Source organism: Corapipo altera, unplaced genomic scaffold (assembly GCF_003945725.1).
Source record: "Corapipo altera isolate COAL_440 unplaced genomic scaffold, ASM394572v1 0, whole genome shotgun sequence".
NCBI classification, from domain to species: Eukaryota; Metazoa; Chordata; class Aves; order Passeriformes; family Pipridae; genus Corapipo; species Corapipo altera.
Window position 1 is genome coordinate 49,454,908 of NW_020884872.1, and position 24,406 is coordinate 49,479,313.

At 39.5% G+C, this 24,406-nt stretch overlaps 1 protein-coding gene across 2 annotated transcripts; it reads left to right on the forward strand.

The window, feature by feature from the left end:
* The first annotated feature begins 3,968 nt into the window (after positions 1 to 3,968).
* Positions 3,969 to 23,404, forward strand: EDNRB (endothelin receptor type B). Of its 2 annotated transcripts, none has more exons than XM_027646201.1 (8): positions 3,969 to 4,211; positions 4,426 to 4,938; positions 14,382 to 14,494; positions 14,657 to 14,861; positions 15,259 to 15,408; positions 16,314 to 16,447; positions 17,000 to 17,108; positions 23,112 to 23,404. In XM_027646201.1, exons 2-8 carry the CDS (start codon positions 4,480 to 4,482, stop codon positions 23,202 to 23,204), a joined length of 1,263 nt encoding a protein of 420 aa, XP_027502002.1. In that variant the 5' UTR covers positions 3,969 to 4,211; positions 4,426 to 4,479; the 3' UTR covers positions 23,205 to 23,404. The 2 variants fall into 2 exon arrangements, with proteins under 2 accessions (XP_027502002.1, XP_027501995.1); XM_027646194.1 differs by lacking the exon at positions 23,112 to 23,404 and adding an exon at positions 18,612 to 21,988 and having other exon boundaries at positions 3,971 to 4,211.
* The last annotated feature ends 1,002 nt before the right edge of the window (positions 23,405 to 24,406 follow it).

Consider the following 24,406-nt stretch of genomic DNA (forward strand, 5'->3'; position numbering starts at 1 on the left):
CACCTCCTTTGTACAAATTCATACATTTCCCAGCAGCTGAAATATGTACTTTTTTTTTTAACAACAGATCTTATCTAGGCTTTCTGGAAGATTCTAATCCAAACTCCTACTACAGCTGAAATTTAAAAGTAAACTTGTTCGTCTTTATTCTATTGAAGTAGCATGGGAAGAAAAAAAAAGAAGTGATTTTAATAATTTCGATAGAATTCAGAAAGGCTGCTCTTTCAAATCTACAGCTACTTGCACAAATACATTTCAGTAACTTTTCCCTTAATAGAATGATTCAGTGTATTTTATACATCAAGTTATTTACATGCTGCTATATCAATTTCAGAATTGTAATTTACCTTGCAATTTCCTTTGCTGTCGCTGAGTAGGAAGAATGAGAGAAGTAAATTTTACTATGTGGCGTATTGGTTTTAATCTTGGAGTTATATGGAAAAGTAAATTTCAGTTTGCAATCAGTCTGACTCAAAGGCTTGAACTTTATTCCATATAAAAATCCTTGAACTCTTATAAATAAGGACTATAAGAAGCAGTCAAATGTTTTCTTCTTAATACAAATTTGATTGTCTTTCATTGTTTTGCATTTTGTAGTTTTAAGTTAAAATAAAGAACCATTTACAATGTAATCTACATTAAAAGAGGTACCTGCATACAAACTTCATGTTTCATTTGTGGTATCTACCGTTATTATTTATTATGTTTTTTTATGATAAAATAAATATTGTTTCATTGTTTCAAGAATTAGGTATAATGTCAACACACTGCAGTTGACAGTCAACATTATAATTTGTGAATGTTGCTTAGCTTTGTAGAAGAAGAGACAAAGCATAGCTATACATCATATTAAAAAGAATTTCATATTTTTGCATAAATTTAGACTAAGAAAAAAAAGGAGACAGATAATGTCGTTCTTCTGTGTCATTTGTCCAGTATATAAACATATGCAGCTACAAAACTGCAATATCCTAATATCACAATTTCTTAAAGTACATTTATTCCTTTAAAATTGCCATTGGAATTGTTTCTATGGTAACTTCTGAAACACAGAAAACTATTTTCTGACTTCAGTTCAGCTCATGCATCTAATGAGTGGCTCACACTGAGACTGCTATTCTTTCTATTCATCCCAGACTTGCCCCTGTTAGCGGGCAAATTTCTACCAGACTCAACAAAAGGAAAAGCAGGCCGGAGGGGGCAGGTTTCTGAGGCTACTTAGTTGCTGAACTACATAAATAGAAAATGAATGAGATTTACAAAAGTACCTGCAAACTCATAACAAAATTGTCATTGATTCAATAACAGGAATTAAAGTATACAATAAAGTATACAATAAAGTATGTCTTATGAACTTGTTAATAAAAGGATTTTTTGATGCCATAATTGTGACCACTTCTCATGATTTATATTACATAAAACATAATAATCTTTAAAGTCTTTCTGTTGTTAAAAATCGTTCTGGTGGTGCTTACAGTTTATCCAGTCTCTTTACTTTGTGTATGACATTTCAAATTAGAAAAGAAAAAAAAAAGTCAGAACATTATCAGTCATTGATGGAAATGTTGCATCTGACTGTTGCATCAGTCATTAAAATAGTGACTGGCTACAATTCATATGATTATTAATAGCTGGTGGGATGGAATGCAGTGGAAGTGCAGAATATAATAAAATGAATCTCAGCCAGTCTGGAAGATCTTTGAGAATGGGGTCCAGCTTTCCCTATTTCGTACAAAAGTGAACTTTACATAGGACAAGGAGTATTTCTTCTGCCTAGGAAGAAAAAACGCCCAGATACACTCGCAGCAGTTTGCATAATCTTACATAATGTATTTCATTCACTTCAGTAAGGAATTGATTTCATAGCTTAATTAGCAGAGGCAGCTTAAGGGACACCAGTCTATCATATTTACAGATGTTTTTCTCTTGTTTAATCCAGATTAAACTTGTTAGTTGATCTTCATTTAAATTACAGTTAATTTGCCAAGATACCCGTTATGCTCTCAGTATTTAATACAGTGTTATCTTAATCCTCACATAAATTTCTGTGAAACTGTGTTTTCATTTAATTTTCATTAATTCAAACAGACTTGTGCCACAGCATATGCTCTTGTTATTTTTCAAATATCTGAAAAAAAATTACTAGCAGCAAAAAGGGTGGTAAATTAAGCTAGTTGCAGCCAGAGACAACTTAGATGCTTTGTCAAATAGACTCATTTTGTGAAATATTAGAGAGTAATGTGTTTCAGGTATCAGCAGCCACCGCAAAGTTATATATATACTAATGTTAAACACTTCAGAAGCTAAATTGCTATTACTAAAACTTCTGAAGCTGAAGTAAGTGGCAGTAAGGGTGTTGTTACTGAACAGTAGCAAACATATCTTGTGGAGTTGTGCTAACAAAATTGTTAGCAAATATATCTCAATGTAGTCACAATCTATTTCTTGATGGTCAGGATCAGCACAGAAACCTTTGAGACTTAGCAAGAACCTTACAAGTAAAAAAGCATTTGAGATGAAAGTTAATGCTATGTTAATTGGTGAGACTTTCTAATAAAAATCAATACTGCATTTAGCAAAACATTGTTCACTTATGGATTGCTGAACTGAAAATTGAGAAAATACAGAAGTAAAAACTGAAAAGATTTTGTTTAAATCCCCAGGGCTCAGAATATAATATTGAACTCAATCTTCATACTTTTGGGAGAGGAATCAGTCCTGCAAAATGAATCATGCTGCAAAACACAGTCTCGAAAAGCCTGAACCTGGAAAGATCAGTCTTCCAGTTGGTGTGCAATCAGCCTCCAGCTACCCTTGTTCAGTTTAGAAGTGACTTTGGTGCCTTTATTCCACAAACACTACAAGTTAAAATGGGATGAAAAATCAGTGTGACATAAATTTGGAAATGGATCAACAATGATTAAATAAAAAAGGTATTTGATATGTGAAAAGGGAGCTAAATGAGGATGAGAAAAGCCTGTCTGCTACAGTAGCTCAAGAAAACACTAGCAGGAAAGATGAGATCAGCCCACCAATTTTTGAGAAAAGCATTTCGTTTTCAGTGTTTTCCCCTATGGGTATGTCAATAATATAGGTCAGTGGGTCACTTCTGTAATGAAGCATGTATATATGCAGGATTTAGCATCCAGCATGATTAAAGAAAAAAAAATAAGATTAGAGGTGCCAGAAAACAGCTATAAATTCAGCTCTTTTTAGTTAGACATGCAACTGTCTCCAGCCTGCAGAGGCTGTTCTTAGTCTCCAGAGAATCCTGTACAAATCTCTGCGCCTTTCCTTACGCTTCACTGAAGGGTGCAACGACTGGAACGAGCTAGTTGAGATCAGATGCCTTGCTAAGGCTGCGCAAAGTGGCAACCAACCAGAAAACCGAACTGGATCACTGCAACTTCAGAGCAGTCAAAATACCGTTTCTGATGTAAGAAGGGTATACAAAGTACCCGGTTTGTGAAGCTCTTTAAAACGTGGCACTAATCTCGTAGGCGTTGCACAAGCAGGTTCTCCAGTGTGTGTGCCCCTTGGGGCGTGTAAGAGGGCTGTCGGCAGGGAGGAGAACCCCGTACCCACTACTGGGAATTAGCCTCGGAGAGGACAGCAGGGAAATGCCCTCTTTCTCCCAATTCTCCTTCAGTCATGCCCAAACCTCTTGTAACAACCCTTCTGATCTGAAAAATTGTTTCAAAGCCGGCAGAGTTACATCTTTAGGCTGCCATAGTCAGATTAATATAAGACAAGAGGGCAGGTCTCAGGGCATGTGGTCCGGTCGGTACCGAGGTGGGGAGCCCTCTGGCCCGGGGGGCACTCCTGACCGCTGTGATGGGAAGCTCGGCGGGCTGGCGGGCGGGGGGGCTGGGCTGGGCTCCGCGGGGGGAGGAGGGCGCGGGTGGGGTCTGGCTGTGAGTGATGGGCCAGATGCGGCTGAATGTTTTAGAAAAGGGGGGCCCTGCCCCTCCGGCGCGGCTTTAGCCACGGGGTCTGGTGCGCGGCTGACGGCCCCCAGGCTCCGCCGCAAGCGCCTGTCCCTCCCGCCTCCTCGGCGGGGAGCTCCCTGGGAATCGCTGTCGAGCGACGGCAGCCGGCCCGGGCGGGGACAGACAGACAGCCGGGGCGCGGAGCGCGGCGACAGGCGGCGGAGCGCGTTTCCCTCTCTTGGCCGGCGGGCGGGGAGGATCGGCTCGGCTCTGCTGGGCGAGGTGAGCGGGAGAGGAGCGGGGCACAGAGCGGGGCGACGCCGAGCCGGTCCAGCCGGAGGGGGCTGCTCGCCCCGGCGCTGCCCTGCCGGCTGCACCCCCGCACTGCCGCCACCGCCCGGGGACAGGCAGCGCCCCGGCTCGGCCCCGGGCGGTGGCGGCGAGCGGCGGGCGCGGTGTCCCCGCAGCTGACGCCCTGTCCCCTCTCTCCGCGCAGGTCGGCGCTGACGGCGGCGGGCGCCCGGCGGGGAATCGGCCGTGCCGCGGAGCCATGCCCGCCGCCCCCCTGCTCCTCTTGCTGCTCCTCAGCTGCCACGCCGCCGCCGAGGGCGACGGTTCCCTGCGCCGGCCGGGCCCGGGCAGGCAGAGCGCTCCGGCGGCGGCCGACGCCGCGACCCCGACGGCCGGGGCCCCCGTCGTGCCTGGCGCCGAGCACAACTCGTCCCGCCCGGCCGCGCTACCAAAGGGCGGGCGGGCGGCTGGAGGGCGGCCGCGCCCTGCCTCACCCCCCATGTGCACGGGGCAGACGGAGATCAAGGAGACTTTCAAGTACATCAACACCGTGGTGTCCTGCCTGGTCTTCGTCCTGGGCATCATCGGCAACTCCACGCTGCTGCGGATCATCTACAAGAACAAGTGCATGAGGAACGGCCCCAACATTCTTATCGCCAGCCTGGCCTTGGGCGACCTGCTCCACATCATCATCGACATCCCCATCAATGTCTACAAGGTAAGGAGGGGTCGGGGATGGATTCGGGAGCGGGTACGTGGGTGCAGTAGTCACGCCGCGGGGAGACGCGTTCCTTCCTGTCTAGGAGTCATCCTTGGACTTCGCCTCACGCCAAATACTGCCCGAAGGTGGTATTTTGATCAGATGTTATCGCAAATGGCACCCTCTCTGTGCCCCAGTCCCATCTCAGCGTTCCAGGCTGGGAATGGGTCAGAATGGGGGTGGCCAGGCTCTGAAAATCCCCTGGAAACAGGTGCTGTCCCAGGGATAAAGAAAATAAATGCAATAGATAATGAGCAGCGCGTTTGTCACTTCCTTCTTTTCCCGCAAAGACTGGAGGGGAGACAGAAGCTCCTTTCCTGTGGGTACCGCTCGGTCCCTCCTGCTCAGATGCCGCAGGCTTGGTCATGATACTTCACGTCTGTACAGTCGGTTTTGACATGGGGGTTTTTCAAAGAAACCAAGATCGTTCAGCTGAGCGGCCTTATGCATCTAGCGGTTGGGAGGTACGATGCTTTTCTGAGCCATGAACGCTTTCCCCCCCTTCGCCAGTGTTACACCATGGGCAGCCGAAAGGGAGCTTACTCCTCTTGAACCTTCATTAGTCTGTCCGTTGACGTAATAAGACTTGCCATGGAAGGAGTACAACCCCTGTCTTGTCTACCCAGCTTGTGCAGTCCATTTATCCTTAGGAATAAGTTGGGAAGTTGAATCCAGCCTCTAGCTGCAATCAGTACTCTTGCAAGAGATACTGGAAATAACTCCTTCTGCTTTGAAAGTTTGCAGTCTGGGTCCCTAAGCACCTATCAGTTACTTCATAAAGTGGACAAAATAGCCTTCATCTGTCATCTTCTCTTAGTTTTGTATACATGATTGTAAACTAGGAATTGTTATTTTTAGCTTTAGAAAGCCATGTCAAAGGGTTAGGTTTTGAATCCATAATGATTACTCTCAGAAGCTGCTGAAATAGAAGAATTCTTTATCTTCAGCCTTTTAAAGTATTGAAGTATTACAAAGCAGGGAATGTCATCAGTGTGTTAAATTCATGAACCAGTTAATTTGGATTACATGACAGTTCTTAGATTTGAAGTTAAATGTTTTTTATACTCTACTGTTTACCTATTATATCTTTATTTATACTGTTTATCTTAGTTCTTGATAGAGGAGTGACTCTTCTCAATGAGGGTGAAAAACAAAAAACCCCTAACATGCTTTAAAAATGTGTTTTTGTAATAACATACCCTGAACAAAAAGGTTTTTTTCACCTATTCTCAGAAAAATAAAAAAGATTGTATCAATAACAGCTGCTCAGTACAAGACTTTGCAATCTCAGTGATACAATCTCAAAATTTAATTACTGGTAGCATGCAATAATATACCTCAGTTTTTATCTCGATTGAATGTCATCAAGTATATCATTATGAGTAGGTTGGAGCGGGAGGAATAGAAGGTCAGATTGCAAACCGATAAATATTACACCAGCTGCAAGTCCAGGATTTTTATGGTGCTGTTCATAATGCTAGGGGCTGCACAGTAGTTCTCAGGTTCTAAATCTACCATGCTGCTACTCATCTTAATGAAGAACCCATAACCAATTTATATTATCCCTCATAATAATGCATTAAATATTTACTGGTTTAAGACAGGACTTTTGAATAAATGTAAGTTTACAAAAACAAACAACCCCTCCCTATTAGATACTGTGTTTATTTAATCAAGAGTTTGAGGGTAGTTTGAGTTGTTAACTTTTTATTGATTCCACATCCCATTTAATTCCATCCTCAGAGCAATATTTTGAGGGAAAATACAATAATGCAATCAAAAAACTAGCTGTTATCATGCAGCAAAAGCTTGGTTAGTAAATCAAGTATGCTTAACAGTTGAAAGTTGCAATCTGAAACCATTTAAGATGGGATGAAACAGACCCAGGGGTAGAATTGCCAGGTCCCCAGTTAGGCAACTGCATGAAAAAGGGAGTGAGAGAATTTCTCGTGTTAATAAAATGCCAGCAGTTCGCTCCACAACACTTGTCCTAGAAAGTGTGAAAGTGTCTGTGAATGCTTTCCAGACAGACCCATAGGACACAATCCAGAATCCACACCAGAAGCAGCTTTTTATTAGGTATTAAAAGTGATAACTGCAAAAGATATCCCCTGTGACTGCATGAGTAAATATGTAAGTAGCTGGAGAAAAACACACAAATGAAAAATGATGTCTCTTAAATCAAGCATATATAAAGAAAAGCAGGTGTTATCTAGATTGTGAGGCAAATGCAGTCCAATGCATAAGATGCTAATTAGCCCATTGCACTTCATAAATTTGAATATCAATCAATACTTTCAGTAGAAAATGGAAAGTATCTGGAATCTGTCACACAGTCAGGCAACTGGGTATGAAATGAGGGCTTGAGGGGCGCTCATTTCCAGCATGCAGAACCTGGCAGAGCTTTTCAGCATTGGTAAGTGGTTTGGCTTCGGCTTAACCTCCAAACTGCAGAATGGCAAGTAGATGAAAGTCTGAGGCAATTGTTCTGCAGTATGTAATGTTGTGGCAGCGTAGATACTTTGCAAGATTGTTACTAACGGGATGTGCAGGTGGTCCTGTGCCTGGTCAACTGCTTCACTAAACAGACTAAGTTAGCATGTCTTTGTTAATTTGAGGCCTTAAACAGCAATTAAGGAGCAGAAGGAAAGAGTAGCTGGTCAGTGAGCTTTTTATGTCCTTCTCTGCACTTAATTTTTGGAAGACAAGACAATGGTGGCTTGTACGCCTGACAACACAGGTCTGCAGTTCTGGAAGGCTTATGCTCAGTTTCCCAAGTCAATAAAGCTGCTAAGTGCCATGTATAAGGCACCAAAACATCAGGACTGAAAATTCCAAACATACGTTAGCTTTGCTTCTCATAGACTTAAAAAGCTATAGTGAAATAGCACAGAAACATGCTTTCTCTTTTGATACATAAACAACACCTCACTCTCTCATTTTGTGATATTTGTTCTCTCATGTTAAATCCAATTTATTGTCATGTCCCATGGATTTTTAACAACAAAAACAACCTATCCTCTGCGCATTATTGTGTGGCTTTCTGAACTCTGTCAACTTGCTATGGTACAGATGGCTGAGGAAAAATATCTACCTGGTAATATTGTCATAGGTTCCTTTTTCTCAGAGCACAATAGAAAAGTGGATAAAAAAATTTCCAAGGATGTAAAAAAATCTGGTCTTTTTCCAAGCTAATGATCAAAGGCCAGACTCAGCTTTGTAGGCACTGATTTCTTTTCAGTAATGTATTCTAAGGATTACATAAAAATTATGGTTAACACGTAGCATTATCAAGTACTGGAAATACAAGAAAGACCAGATTAGGTACTCTATATCCCACGCAGACACAAACTGGCTCCTTTGTTAATCCAGTAATGCTCTGAAAAAGGCAAGATTTCCATGGAAATTTGTTTGTGATGATCTTACTAACTCTAGTAATGCAATTACCTGCATCATGATAAAGCCAACCCTTGCCTAACTTTCAAAAAAAAAAAAAAAATCAAGGTGCTTGTCTTTAGAAAACATTGCTAATATTGCTAATATTCCATATTAGAACTCTTGGCCACTGGTTCTTTTGATGTTAAAGATAACAGTCATTTAATTTGGAGAAATGCATCATTTCCTTTCTTTCAACCTCTGAACCACTTACTAGGGATCTTGCAAAGTTCATCTCAGAATTTCTTATGCAAAGTTTATTGATATCTGGCCGTATCAAGCTAGAAGTTTGTTTGGTGAACAAGTGCGGTTTATAGTCACTTAAAAAGGATCTGAATTATCCAGTGGAGGAACCTGTCTGGACTCTGCAGGCAATGGCAAGGTAACTTGGTTCTGTAGTTATGTGGGAACAATCTACTCTGAAGTCAGATATATGGACTACTGGAAATGTCTGAATGTTGTTAAAAGTACACATACGTAGTTTTCATGATGGATCTCCAAACTGAAATAAGTTAGATGATACTAATATAGATTTGTAAACTTAGGGGAGTAGTTTTTTCATTATGTATACATTTGTTGTGTATACATTCACTTGAAAGATACATGTGACAAATTTGAAAAGTTTTCATCTGATTCTGTTTTTGCTTCTACCCTGTGTTTATATATCCCAATCTGAGAGCATCATGGCTTTCTAAGTGGTTACTTTTGATGCAGTCTGTTCACTGGGGTTGTGAAATTGCAGAAATGTTTTGACAACACATTATGAGGTTTCTGTAATTTTCAAGATGTCTTATAGTGTTACTTTATCTTAATGAAGTATTTTTAAATGAAGTTTCTTAGCAGAAGTTACTAATAAAAATACAAGAAACTAATTGCATGCCTCATATTAAGAATTACAGTTTATGGGACCGATATAGTTTATTGGATAGTTAAGTTAACTAGAAAGTGGGAAATGCATGTTCTTGTCTAGAAGGAAGATCCTCACCCTAACATAATTATAGCTGAATATTAATAAGTTTTGTAATGTTGTGTGACTTATCCGTTACCGTAAGCTTAATTTCCTGGGCATATTTTCTGTTTTGAAAAACGGTCCTATAAAATACTGAAAAATACTTTATCTGCATGACCTCCTCATGTCAAAAAAATAAAAAATATCAGATGAAAATTTGCTAGTCATTTCATAGATATATTGAAAACCTGTTGCTTGTGAATTAGGTGCACCATTGCATATTTGATTTCCCTTGTAAGTGCAGTTCATAGTGATGAAAATCACATCCTTCTCTCCTGTGAACTGGACTTGCTGTGAGCACACAGCTAGGAGGAAATATGAATTCCTGCCCTGCATTTCCCATGTGCATTCATTGCTCGGGACTAGAACACTGACGTAAATATTCGCACGCTTTGCCTCTTCTTCCTGCTCAACTGCAGAGGGTCACCAGTTGGAGCCATGGTGTCAGCCTTCTGGCTGGTGACCACAGCAGCTGAGCCCTCGAGAGCAGCGTATCGTGCTTGCATGCTGGTGTGTTCCAGCAGCAGACTGTGAACATCTTTCAGTTCTTACACAACCAAGAGGAAGCAGAGCAGGAATTGTGATTCGCAGGTGTCTCTCTGAGTCACAACATCTCTTGGGGCTACTTTCATAGCTGTGCAGCTTGCGTATCAGTTTAGGCTCAGATCTGTCTGATCTGAGAAAGTGTTGATTAGGAGTGCATCAGATGTATTGGTTCTTTCAAGTATGATTTCACATAATTTTGAAACTGGAAAAGGTCACTCCGAATGTAGCCAGTGGTAGACTTCTCTTGGCATTTTACTGATGAAAACACAACATTATTTTCCTCTTTGCTGCCACTTGGCAGTACCTCATCTCATGGCTCTAAGTTGTTTATCATTTATAAAATGACACTCTTTTTACAGCTACCCTATTGTGAATCATAAGAAAATTATTGCACTCATACAAAATTGCAATACACTACATCTGTACTTCACTAAGAATAATCATTGCTCTTGTCCACAAATGTGATGCTCCTGAATACTTTACATTGGATCTTCACTGTACTGTAAGGCAGTGTTTGGAGGAGATGGCAATACAGAGAACAAACAGAAACTGAGGAAACACAGTTCAGCAATTAAAACATTCTACTTTTTTTTCCTTTTACTTTCTTAATGTTTTCAAGCTTTTGGTGTAAAGCGTATCATTAACCATTCGCAATACCATGCTAGAGAAACTTGTGACATGCATTAAAATGCTCAAATTTCACAATCCATCAGCTGCAAGAGATAAAGGACATGTTTTCCCAGTGCACTGCAGACAGCTGCATGTCCATTTTGCCCTGATTTAAGCTGGCTGAATGCGAGTAATATTTCGATGTTATGCTAAACCCAGGCATCATTTCTCTCAGTAGAATGTGTTCACTCATGTGCCACCCCTTTATAATCCAGCTACATGGGTCCCAAACTGGAGCTGGCTCCAATCCAGTCAGCTTGGAGCACAGGTATGACTGTCTGCACCTGAGAGATAAGTTCAGGGAAATCTCCAGCATATGGCTGAATTGTGAGAAACATATTGTGATTTTAGGGAGGAGAGACGGGGAGTGTCTTGCATGTACACCAGCTAGATGTAGATAAAAGTTTTCAACAGAATCTACCAACAGAGATTTGACCAAAGTTCTGAATTTAAATTACAAAGAAAAGAAATATTTTACTTTTCAACTGCTTTTTTAATGAGTCATCTCTTGTCTAATATACACACATGTACAAGAGGTACCATAAACAAGTATACAATATACTTGCTACCTAGTCCTTGATTTCTAGAGCAACTAGATGTGATAGGCTGGAGGTTCACTGCCTGATTTATACAAATTAAATTTGATTCTGTAGAGTGAACATTTAGAACACCTGTAATTATTCGCATTGCAGTTTTAATAATGATTTGTACTGTCACCCCCTCACAGCAATTCAGGAAGTGTCAGGGAGAGGCTTTACTGAAAATACTTTATTGCAGACTGAGTTATTTTCCCACATCACATAAGAAAAAGATACTTTATAGTTATTACAACCTCATCCCTGCTTCTGCTGCTTTATTACTTTCCATAAAATTCTCAAGAAACATAAATCCTTAGAATTTATCTTTCTGGTTCATTTCTACAGAGACATCATGTTCTTTGTCTTACTTAAGTAGATCATTGAGGAAATAAATCAAAGCTGGGCCATGTTGCAGTTTCTCTGCTGTTCTTTTAAACACTCCATCACAGCACAGGGCTAAAGCAGGTATTTGGAGGCATTCTGGTATCTGAAAATACTGGTGGGCACTTAACAGATTTCCAAAAGCCCATTGTCATGAAATGTACTTAACTCCCTTTGTGTTTAAATAAAATGATACTTAAATTATGTCAGGGCTTTTCAAAAAACTCTTGTGGACCATGTAAGTGTTTATCCTTAGATGCATATGTTATTTGTGCATAAGGACTTTGCTGAACCAAACCGATGTGAGCAGGCAACTCTGTGTCGGTTACAGAATCATGGAATTGTTAGGGTTGGAAAAGACCCCTAAGACCATTAAGTCCAACCATCAACCTTGCACTACTACGTTCTCCACTAAACTATGTCCCCAAGTGCCACATGTATGTGTTTTTTGAATGTTTCTCTAGGCAACCTGTTCCAAAGCCTGACAACCCATTCAGCAAAGAATTTTCTGAATACCCAATCTAAACCTTCCCTGGTGCAACATGAGGCCACTTCCTCTTCTCATGTTGCTTCTTACTTGGAGAAGAGACCAATCCCCAACTCACTACAGCCTCCTTTCAGATAGTTGTAGAGAACAATAAGGCCTCACCACAGCCTCCTTTTCTCCAGGCTAAACAACCCCAGCTCCCTCGCCCACTCCTCATATGACTTACTCTCTAGACCCTTCACCAGCTCCATTGCCTTTCTCTGGACATACTCCATCACCTCAATGTCCTTCTTGTTGTGAGGAGCCCAGAACTTGACATAGGACTCAAGGTGCAGCTTCACCTGGCTGAGTACAGGGGGATGATTAGTGCTCTAGTCCTTCTGATACAAGCCAGGATGCCTTTGGGCTTCTTGACCACCTGGGCATACTGCTGGCTTGTGTTCAGTCAGCTGTTGACCAGCACCCCCATGTCCTTTTCTGTCAGATCCTTCCGGCCACTTTCTGGTCAGGTACTATTCCCCAGGGCTGTAGTGCTGCATGGGGCTGTTGTGACCCAAGGGCAGGACTTGCCACTTGGTCTTGTGGAACTTCATACAGTTGGCCTTGGCCCATCAATCCAGCCTGTCCAGAATGGTCAGTAGAGCATTCGTACCCTCATTTTGGTACCCAACAAAATCTACACAGTATGATGAGCTATTTCTTCTTTTCTTACAACACTGTTAAATGAGATGTTTGAAGAGACTTGAGCCAAGGGAAAGATTTTTCAGTCTCTTTTGTGTAGTCATGATTCTTCTTCCTTCTCCTTTTGCATTTTGTAGCCCTCTATCTGCAGCAGATCCAAAAGGCCTCATTTGAAGAAAGTTATGAAAACATTAATGGGCTTAGATTAACTATTTACAGAAACTCAGAAACCTTACTCTTATGTATAAAAATTGCATCTCTATTTCTTGGCATAACAATTGCATCTCTATTTCTTGGCATAACCCTTGTTCTGGAGAGTCTTGTTTTTATGCGACCTGGAAGATTTGACTGCTGCTGTGGTGTATTTGAGGCATTAGAGCAGCTCACAGCAGAGTTCAAAGATTAAATATTTCTAAACTGAAGCTACAGTCAAACAGTCCACAGCTTCAGCTGTGAGGAAGGTGCTTCCTGTGTCCAGTAAGTCTTATCTCCTAAATCACATAAAATGTACAGTTGGGTATGTGACAAGATTTCCATTAAAGTGTATGACTCAAAGTGTAATTGAACCAACCTGAAATTCATTGTGCTGCTTTTTTTATTCCGTTGAACGTATAGGTATGTTGAATGTGCAGATAGTCCTTTTGGTATTGTAATACAGAATCATTGGAAAACTGGTCAATAAAGATCTTTAGTGAGAGATTCATCAGGTCTGTCTTTACCTGCTGTGAAACATTTAGATCAAACTAGCTGTTTAGGCTCCCTGTGTGTCCAGTGGGCCTCTTTGTTTGCTATCAGATGATCAGCTAAAAACTAAGGGGGATACATTTTCTCTCCATTGTTGCCTGATTTCTCAGCTAATGGAGCCTAGACACCAAGCTTCAAATAAATCCCATCCCAGATGTGCATTTTTTGGCTTTGTCCCTGTTCTGATCAGCCTGAAGTAATTTTCTGTATTTCTAGTAAATGATGAGTTACTTGGAACATGTATGAAAAGCAATGAACACTCAGGGGAGATAAAGCCAATACACATGAGGAAGATCTTCACCTGCCCAGGTGCATCACACAGAGAGTCCCTTGTGAAAAGGTTCTTCTTGACTAAGTTTTACATAGAATCATAGAATGGTTTGAGTTGGAAGGGACTTTAAAGGTCATATATTTCCAATGCTCTGCCATGGGCAGGAACATCTTCCACTAGAGCAGGTTGCTCAATGGCCTGTCTAACCCGGTTTTGAACACTTACAGGAATGGGGTATCCACAATATCTGAACAACCTGTTCCAGTGCCTTACCACCCTCACAGTAAAGAATTTCTTCCTAATATCTAACCTAAACCTACCCTCGTAGTTTAAAGCCATTCCCCCTTATCCTATCACTACATGCCCTTATCCAAAGTCCCTCCACAGCCTTCTTTCAATCCCCCTTTAGGTACAGAAAAGTTGCTACAAGGTCTCCCCACAGCCTTCTCTTCTCCAGTCTGAACAAACCCAACTCAGTGTGTCTTCATAGGGCAAGACATGGTGGAAAAGAAAAACAGTCTAGACAAAACTCCATGTTTCAGTTTGGGGATTTTTTTTTTTTTCAATATTTAACCTTTAATTGTTGTTTTCTTTTCACAGCTGCTTGCAGAGGACTGGCCCTTTGGTGTGGAAATGTGCAAATTAGTACCTTTCATTCAAAAGGCATCTGTGGGCATCACAGTGTTGAGTTTGTGTGCCCTCAGTATAGATAGGTGAGACCCATTTTTCATCAAACTCTGTAATTTCCTTTCTATACGGGCACTGGCTCAAATTCACCTTTCCACTCAGCTGATACAATAGAAGATGAGTTTAAGCCATTAAATCAGGTGGGTTTTCTCATATTTTTAATTTGTAAATGTGTGCTGTTGCTTCAGGTACCGAGCAGTTGCTTCTTGGAGTCGAATTAAAGGAATTGGAGTGCCGAAGTGGACTGCTGTTGAAATTGTACTGATCTGGATTATATCAGTGATACTGGCTGTTCCAGAAGCTATTGCATTTGACATGATTACGATGGAGTATAGAGGAAAGGATCTTAGAATCTGCTTGCTCCACCCCACACAGAAAACATCCTTTATGATGGTAATACACTGACATTTATAAAATCTCTGAAGCAGTTCCTTGGATCTTCTCAGTGTTATGTGGATTGTAATGGTCACAGGTGTATGTGACATGTAGGTGAATATAACGCTTAAATGAAATACTGACATTTCTGAAGTATATTGGTTAAAAAAGAGAGCATTCATATGAAATAGTGGCATTTCTTAAATATGTTGGTTTAAAAAGAGCATTCAGAAACGTTTGACCTTTTTTGTGGACTTTGAACATATTACTGTCTTGTCCTGTTTTCTCATCTGTAAAGTACACCTTACAGAGATGCTTTTCAGGACAGACTGATGAACTAGTTATAGCACACTTAGCAAAATGCTCAGCATTCAACTCCTAACAATGTTTTTGCTTTGGTTCTTTTTCATTTTAGTTTTACAAGCAAGCTAAAGACTGGTGGCTGTTCAGCTTTTACTTCTGTTTACCACTGGCTATCACAGCGTTTTTCTATACTCTCATGACTTGTGAGATGTTACGAAAGAAAAGTGGGATGCAGATTGCTTTAAATGACCACTTAAAACAGGTAAACATTTATCCCTGACAACTCTGCTGACTGTAGACAGGATAACAATAACGCCTTTACTGACACATCATTTTTCTCTTCCTGTATGATTACTAGAAAAGAGAAGTTTCCTAGCAGTGGTGCTGCTGAACTCATATACATGTGTATGCATCAGAGCCCTCAGAAACCTAAGATTTTAATTGATAGTTACAGAATTTGTTCTTTCTTGTTTGGTTTTAATGATTCAGGTTTTATAGTTTTTATTTCTTCTTTACAATAATTAGAGCTGGGTATTTTGTAATGCAAACTGAAGGTATGCTATAGGCTAGAAGGTGGTGCTATGAAACTGTTAATTTTGAAGCAAGTTCTTGCTAAACCCTAGTGAGGTTAGCAGTAAATGTTAGCAGAACAAAACACATTCCAGCATACATTCCAAGTTATTAGTGCATCAGACACAAACATCGTACATCACTAGAATTAAACTACAGTTGTACTATAATGCATAAATATGCTCCTTTCCTCTTACCTTGTTAAAGCTGTAATTGAAATCTCTTGGGGCATTTAAAATAAGACCTGAGATTAAAGCACAAGAAAATGCAATTGAAAACAAACTGGTAGTTGAAAGTGATTGGGAAGATAAATATGTTCTTAATTTTAATTTAAATTACTGTTTTCATGACCTTGGTTTTTCATATTATTACTCATACTTTTTGAAGTAAGAGATACAGTGACTCAGTGCAAGACATCTAAAACAATAGAAAAGATTAAGTACATATTCCAAGGAAATAAGGTATTTGATGTTCTCTTAACTCCTGTTTTGATAAGCTTTTTTACCTTGTTTATTAAACATTTGGATATTAGAAAACAACAACAATCCAGAGAGAATCAGAAACTATAACACTATTCTGTCCAATTTTCTTTCTCAGAGACGTGAGGTGGCCAAAACCGTGTTCTGTCTGGTACTTGTTTTTGCCTTGTGTTGGCTTCCACTTCACTTAAGCAGAATATTAAAACTCACTATTTATGATCAGAAGGATCCCAACAGATGTGAACTTTTAAGGTGAGACTGCAAAAATAAAATGCTTAAACATGCTGGCATTCTCCATATGCGTATCTGGATTTCCTAATGAACTAACTTAGTTCTGTGTTAGTTCTGAAGTTGTCCCTGCTTCTTTATCCAGGACCCTCTGCTTTCACTCCAGTAGCAGAGAAAGAAAGTTGTGAGAAATTCCCTCACTTTTCCCTGTCTTACTTCTGATCCTTTTTGGGACTGTACTACTGTCTTGAGAGTAGAAGAGGGATTTCTGTCCCTGTTTTCCCTTTCAACAGAACAGCTGGGATTCAGTTTGTGCAGAAAAACTTCATGAACATTTTCTTCCACAAATTAAGGTGGTTGGATCTTCTGAATTTACTTTCATGAGAACAGTCTACTGATTCAGACTTTAATGTTGACCACAACTGTGTTCACCATGAGCTAATCCTGCTGATTTAAGAGTCCTTACTATTTCGTTTAATAGTTAATCTTGATTGAGTGAAGCTGAGACCAATTTTCATAGTTGTAAACGTCTACTGAGCTTTTTAAGAGAAGTGTCTCACTTTAATTTCCACACAGCTTTTTTCTTGTGATGGACTACATCGGCATTAACATGGCTTCACTGAATTCCTGCATCAATCCGATAGCCCTCTATTTGGTGAGCAAAAGATTCCAAAACTGCTTTAAGGTAAGAGGCTGTTGGGAGCTGCTCCTTTTGTTAAAAGATGATGTCAGCAGTACAATTCATTCCCTAACATGAACAAACCGTTTCAAATGGCCATTAAATTTGACTTGTAATTTTAACTGGGTTGTGGTGAGTGTTCTCTCCCTGTCCTGCTGAAGCTACATAGAAAGGAATTCAGGTTTAATGGGAACAAAAAGAGAAAGCAAAAGAGCAGAGTGTATAATAAACCCTCTCAGCACCATGCTAATCAGTGCTACATCACTTCCTGACTGAAGTTGGCACTCAGCCGCTTCCAGAGCACTGATGAAGCAGACTCAGCCCGTGCTGCAGAGATTCACGTGGCCATATCCTCTGCAACCCATTTGGGAGGGCACTGACCCTGGGTTCCCCCCTCCTGCCTGAGCACTTAAAACAGTTTTGTAAGGCAGAGGGTGCGAGTATCTACTCGTCCCTTTGCAATGCCAACATTTTATGAGACAGACCTGTTCACAGTTTTGCCCTGGTCTGACTAAATATACCCAGGTACTAATTCTCCACACAGGATTTGAGGCTCTAGATTGCATATGGACCTACAGCCTTCATGTCTGCTTGGAAAATGATCAGATTTGGACTTTTTTGTGGCCTCTTACCATCTTCAGACATTGTATCAGAGTTCTTACATTGACAAATTCTCAGATTTTTCTTTTCTTGACAAGCATTTAACCACTGACCACTGCTAGGTTTATTGCCTGGCTGTGTGAATTCCTTACTGGCTATATCTTTCAGTCAGAAGCTAGCCAGCCCTACATCTAATAATGTTAATGTATTTCCCACATAATTGTGACAGCACATGTTGCAGATGTTTTAGTGTTGGTCTTGTCTTCCCTCTCTATGCTGCTGGCTCCCTGAAAGAGTCACTGGAGCTGAGAGCATGTAAGAGGTCTCTAGCATCCTGAGTGTGGAAGTAAGTGGGTGTGAGGAATAATTCCAGCACCCAAAGGCCAGATAGTAGCATCAAAGGTCATTAAAAGTTCTACAAGTACACATAGTAAATGTATGAATTGTATGTAGATTTTCACCATTCTTCTACTTCTCATTTTTGCACCTCAAAAAATGAGCTAAATACAACATCTTGCTCAGAAAGTATAGATGCTCATACATTTTTTTCCCAAGAAAGATTGTCAAAGAAAGGACAACAAGGAGTCTTAATTTTATTTTCAGGTGCATTTAGAATTGCAGACCAGATTTGAAAGGGTACGTGTGTGGCTGCTATCAGGTGTAACTCAGTATAACTCCTCCTGCTCTCCAGCACTCAAATTGCTAATGGGGCATCCCAGTAGTTAGTAGTGGCCATTTGAGCAACTCAGAGTTTAACCCCATTTCTTTGCTTACACTGTAATCCCAAAACAGCAGCTTGTACATTTGCCATTTCCTATTGTACACCTGAAGAAGGGCAGCTTTTCAGTGCAGTTTGCCACACGTGCAAAACAAGGTGATGTAATATGTTTATTCCTTTTGTTTTAACAGTCTTGCTTGTGTTGCTGGTGCCAATCTAAAGATCTGTTGTCCCTGGAGGAAAGGCAGTCCTGTTTAAAGTTCAAAGCTAATGATCACGGATATGATAATTTCCGCTCCAGTAACAAGTACAGCTCTTCATAAAACAAGCATAAAAGATATATTCTCTTACATTAAAGTTGGTGCCTTTTTAAGTAAAAGCGGTAATTACTTTTAACAAGATGGTAATGTTCAGAAATATATAGTTTTGTATTTGCACAAAAAAAGAGCATGAAAAAAAACTGCCCTAAAACTGTGTCACATTGAAAATCACGGACATTTATAAAATTGTCATTTATGGAACGCAAAGAAAAGCATAGAAAGAACGAGTCATTGTTAGCACTTGAATACTTCTGAATCAGCACTTCCAAATGATCCCCACTTCCTGTACATTAAACGTTCATTTGTATTCTCTGTAACAGTTGTAGGAACTGAAGTCACAGTAATTACTAAGTATTATAATATAAAGTTAATTGGATCAAAGCCATTATTATATATAACTCAGTGTATTATCTTTTATAAAGCAGATTAACCACCATCACTATTGTGAGTTGTTTTTTAAAAAGCATTAAATATTTTTTAATAGATGCTTAAATGTAAAAAAAAAAGTAGAATTTTTATCAGGGATTCTATAGGGATAGCTACTGAAAATATTAAAGGATGCAGTGAAGTCAAAAGTGCATTTTACGTTGATGATTGTTTTTACTTATTATTGTTAGAAGGAACCTCCCAAGGATTCTATAAATACCATTCTGTAACCATTGTGCATGTTTAGGGCATTTGGCAGCACTGTGGGTATGAGTATTTGTGCTTACTCATAGCAAAAGAGAGAAAAACACACGAAAAACAAAAAATTGTAACTACTAGAAACATACAAGCAATGGCTGATATTTCAGCTATTTTTAGCTGAAAACAAATTGATGGTATTCCATGTAAAAAGTGGGCATTTGAGAGCCTGATGGTTCTTTACTGGAGATACTTTTACAACAATTTACAACTGTTTTTGCAATCCAAATACTATCTTGGGGAAAAATGCTTTAGAAAAAAATTTAATCAAGGAAAACAGAGAGAATTGGAACTATTTTCATTTAGATTTAAATCTTAATAAAGAAAATAATTCATGAACTGTACTTCTAGAGAACAGTACTATGTAGCATGCTCATCTTCATACTGTTTTAAAATATGTTCTACTTCTCTAGTTTCATATTTATGGGCTTAAGAAGACGTGTGATTAGTTTCTGCATCTGTAAATAGTTTAGAGAAACATAATTAATTGTAAAGTATTAAGATATGGGCAGGACCCTGTAAGAAAACAGAAAGATGAAGATGCCTGTCGTAAACATGGTGTGTGTTGCCAGGAGCAATGCACATTTTGTACATATATGATGGGTCATTCTTTGGCTTTTCGTTTCCTATTAATTTGTTACAGATGTCCCCAAAGACTTATTAACGTATTTCATGCACTAAAGCATGAGTTTTTCAGGAAAAATTGTCATACAACATGCTTTTATAAAATACATGTTTTCAATAGGGTTGGTATTTTATTATAATACAAATATTTATCAAAACTCAGGAACTTTTTTATTTTAAATTTCCAAATTTCTCATGTAAGGATTTTTACCTTGTTTTCCAATTTTGATTAACTTCAGATTTTTTAATAAAGTGCTTTAAATATGCTCTGCATGAAAACAGCTTTCATTAAAATGTTCAACTGATGATATTAACTTAGATGATTTTCTGACTTTAGGTAGCCACAGCTACCTTGCAGAGAGCTAATAACGGGGGAGGTGAACCCCAGTTGTGGTGTTACCCCCATCAAAAGCTAATAAGTGTATGCTTGTATAATCAAGCTGAGGAGAACCTATGCACATGCATTTGACCATGGGCACATGGGTGTGTGGGTGTGGGGATGTGTGTGTGAGTATTGTGTGCAAGCATGTATGTTGTTTACCATTAGGTTGCTGTTACCACCTTTCTGCAGCAAATGCACTCAACTGCTATAATGCTGAACTTTTATAAATATAATTCTATTCTAAGTTTTGTTCTTTACTTTTTTAACTTAACTTTCACGGTAACTTTCTCACAGTAAGCTGTGAATATTACTTCACTTCACCCTACCTGCATCTATTTCTGTGAAATGCATTTCATCTGTTAAGGATGGATAATCAGTTAAATCCTAAGTTTGATACTGATCAGTGTTATTTTCATCAAATTATATCGTTACAATATTGTACATTTATATTATTGTTATTTTTATTTAAAATATAGCTGTTCTATTGGCAATTGTGTAACATACTTTTCATTTTTTCCTGGACTAATTCTTAGTTAAGACAAGTCCTGCTAAGTCAGATATTTAGGTTTTGCAAATAAAGCCAATATATACTGCCCCCTTTAATATACAAATTAAATATACAAATATTAGTGCACTTTTTGTCCTTTTTCCAGTATTATTCAAAGCAGTATTTTTAGTTACGTTCTCATTTCCCGTAATGAAAAATTTCAAAACTTCTGCTCCTATACAGTTCTAGCTAAGATTAAATATCTTAATACTCAATACAGGTGTTTTCTGAAATCCTCAGTATAGGTCTATGCCTCCGTTCACTGAAATCAGTGAATGTTTAACCATTCAATTCAGCTGGAGCAGAACTAGGGACGCAGAACATAGCTCTTGGAAAAACCTAGCTGACATTTGCTACCTTGAACTAAAAAAAGCTAAGTTTTTAGTTTTTAAGGAGTTGATTAGGAAAGGTGGGAAAAGAGGGTAAAATAAGCTTGTGGGGTAAAACACCCAGTCTAAGGCTCTCTAAGCCCCAAACAGGGGTAGCATAACAACTGCAGAGAGGCACAGCCTTCTTTACAGGAGTTCGATGTGCTTGCAGAGAGTGGTATGACAGAGTAAGAGTCATCTGTCCCAGTGGTCTGATGAGTTGATACAGAATAGCTCAAGATGAAAAAAAACTTGCAAGAAACTACATCACAGCTCTGGGTTTTGACCTTCAGAGAGTTGTTTGATTTTAGTTCCCCAGCTGCTCTGAATTCTGCCTAAACTGAATGGAAACACTGGTACTACAACTCAGAGAATCAAATGCAAAATTTGACAGTTACGGAGCATCTGCTGTGAGCTGTGACATTTCAGTGTCCCAAACAGCTCTTAATCGTTAGTGGCTTAGCAAGAAAATGTCGTATGAACTGAAATAATGTTTAAAGGATCTTTTAATACTGTTCTGTATAGTTGTGTAAAATAATTCTATATTTCATTTTCTGTGTTCACTTAAAATAGGAACTTCTGTGGTTCAGGCAGTGTAAACATACTAAATTACCAATAAAATATTTGTAGTTTTGATTCATTACAAAAAGATGTCTGGCCTTTTTTCTTCTGGGGGGTCTCAATTATTAAAAAGTAACAGAGATATAAAAAGGAGTAAGCAATTCAGAACTAAATATCAAAGCTTTTGAGGGGGATGGTTTTATATAGCTAGTTGAAAAGAGTTCAGACTTGCATATGCATTGCAAAATTGTCCAATGTTTATTGGAACAATCATGCTTATCTTTGCTCTGTTTGTTTTTGCTCAAAATGTCCATCTCAATCTCTTCTCTACACACCCATATATAGTCACAAATTCTCTTATGTTAGGGACATCACAAGTAAAAGTCACGAAGCTTTTAGTTCATTAATTTAGAAGTGTATACACTCGATGGTGGAATATGCCATTTGAAAAGCATCATACCTTTGTATGCTGACAGTGTAATTTTGTGCATATTTTCATTTACCTTTCTTAAAGCAGTGGAAAACAGTATCAGACTAAATATGCTGTAACTGGTCAAATATATAACTAGATGTTTGCAGTATCTGTACATCCCAAAATGTGTTTGATACTACTGCTGTTTTGCTCCTAATAGTTAGGTTTCCTTCTCTTTACTTGGTGGCCTGCTGCATCCATGTAAATTTGTCTTTTTTTGTAGTCCCAGCACCTTTAGCATGTAGTTTCAAGTTTCCGTGTGCTTGGAACAGAAACACCGTAGAGAGGAGATACCTTGCAAGTAAATGTTCTACTTAATATCTCTCCTGGCCTCTTCACTTCCTTTCCCTTTATCCTGTCCTATGGTCCAAGGTCTTCACCAACCACTCACTATGAAGAAGCATTTTTTGCATATTTTGTTGAAGATCCTACAGCCTTCTACAGATAGGCCATAGTCTTCACAGCCCAGCTAACTTTTTATCTACTGTGGTCTTGGCTCTTTCGCTGGGGAGATTAACTGCAGCTTGTTGACAGTTTCCTAAACACACTAGAACTTTCCCAGCAACATGCATATACATGTAGCTTACGTTCTTCAAACACTGGCTCGCTCTGACCCCTCCTGAGAAGGGCAGATTTGGTACTCTGGTGTTGGTGGAGCAGGATGGTCCAACTGGCAACCTGTGCCTGGGTCTGGTCCATAGAGTGGTTCACTTTTTACTGCAGTCTTCTGCAGCCTGCTGCTCTGACCACTGGGTTCTTGTACTCTGCTCAAGAAGGCCTGAAAGTTCTCCATGTACATGCTGTGCACCTCTGTTTAAATTTCTAAGCCAAGTTGCTGAACACATTAGAAGACCAAAGGAAAGAGAAGGACTCAAGATTAGCCTTATATTTTCTGCTGGTCATTTTTCTTCTCAGTCAGCAGTGGTAAGAGAACTGTGTTATGTAACAGCAGTAGTCACGTGATTTACTGACTTGCAATTGCTAGCTTAAAAACATTAAATAAAACCCCGACATCTGTTTGGTCTTGCCAGTTTTTTTAATGTACTCTCATTTATCTGTGAAGGAGGTCCCAAAGATCACCCTTACCAGTGAAAGGGCACAGCCCCCACCCAGTCCTCTTTAATTCTCTTGAAAAATAAAACTATCAGCAAGAAAAATCTACTATAATAAAAAATAAAATCTTCAGAAATTAATATTTTACCTTAGTAATCAGTATCCTAAACCTCCATTAAATCTTGGTGACAATCCAAGGGTGTCCTGATTGTGGGAGGTAGTATCTGAAAGGAATTTTGAAGTATGATGTGGTAAGTAGTCAGGTCATACACCTCAGCATAAGGCTATGAATGTTGTGGCATGTAAGGCCTGCATCAAAATTTTTCAGAACAGTAATATGGAAAACACATCAATATTTAGATGATACCCATCAGTGGATATCTAAAACTATGACTTCAGTATTGCCATAAAACTTCACATCCCCTATAGTCACCCTAGAGAAGTGCCCTGGAAAAAAGTGGGAGTCAAATCCTGAAACCCAGTAAAACCTGAAACACTGATAAAAAATTAGGGTAACCATACTTTCTTTGCAAATCACATCCTCCAGAAATTGCTTCTACTAGTTTTGCTCTTGGGTGAGCGGGATGAGGGGAAACATTTGTTGCCATTTTACCTTTTCATGACCTTCATTTCCCAGTTTGTGTGAGTTGCTCATAAGTCTGTTTACCCTGAGGAAACAGATCAATGGTGAAACCCAGGGAGTCAGACAATGGGTCTCATTTGAAGCTATCAGGAAAAAGGTTAATGATAAATCCCGAAGATGCTCACATCTTCCCCAACATGTTCAGCCTTTGCAGGGGCAGGAAAGAAACATGCCAAGCTGACAAAACCAAAACTGGAGGATTTGGTAAGTTTTAGTTTGAGCTGCGAGATGGCAGAATTCAGGGGCAAACTGGATTTTTCTTCTTTCCTTTTTTTTTTTTTCATAAACAAAACTGTAGCAAACATCGTAATTACTAATGGGTGTTCACAGAA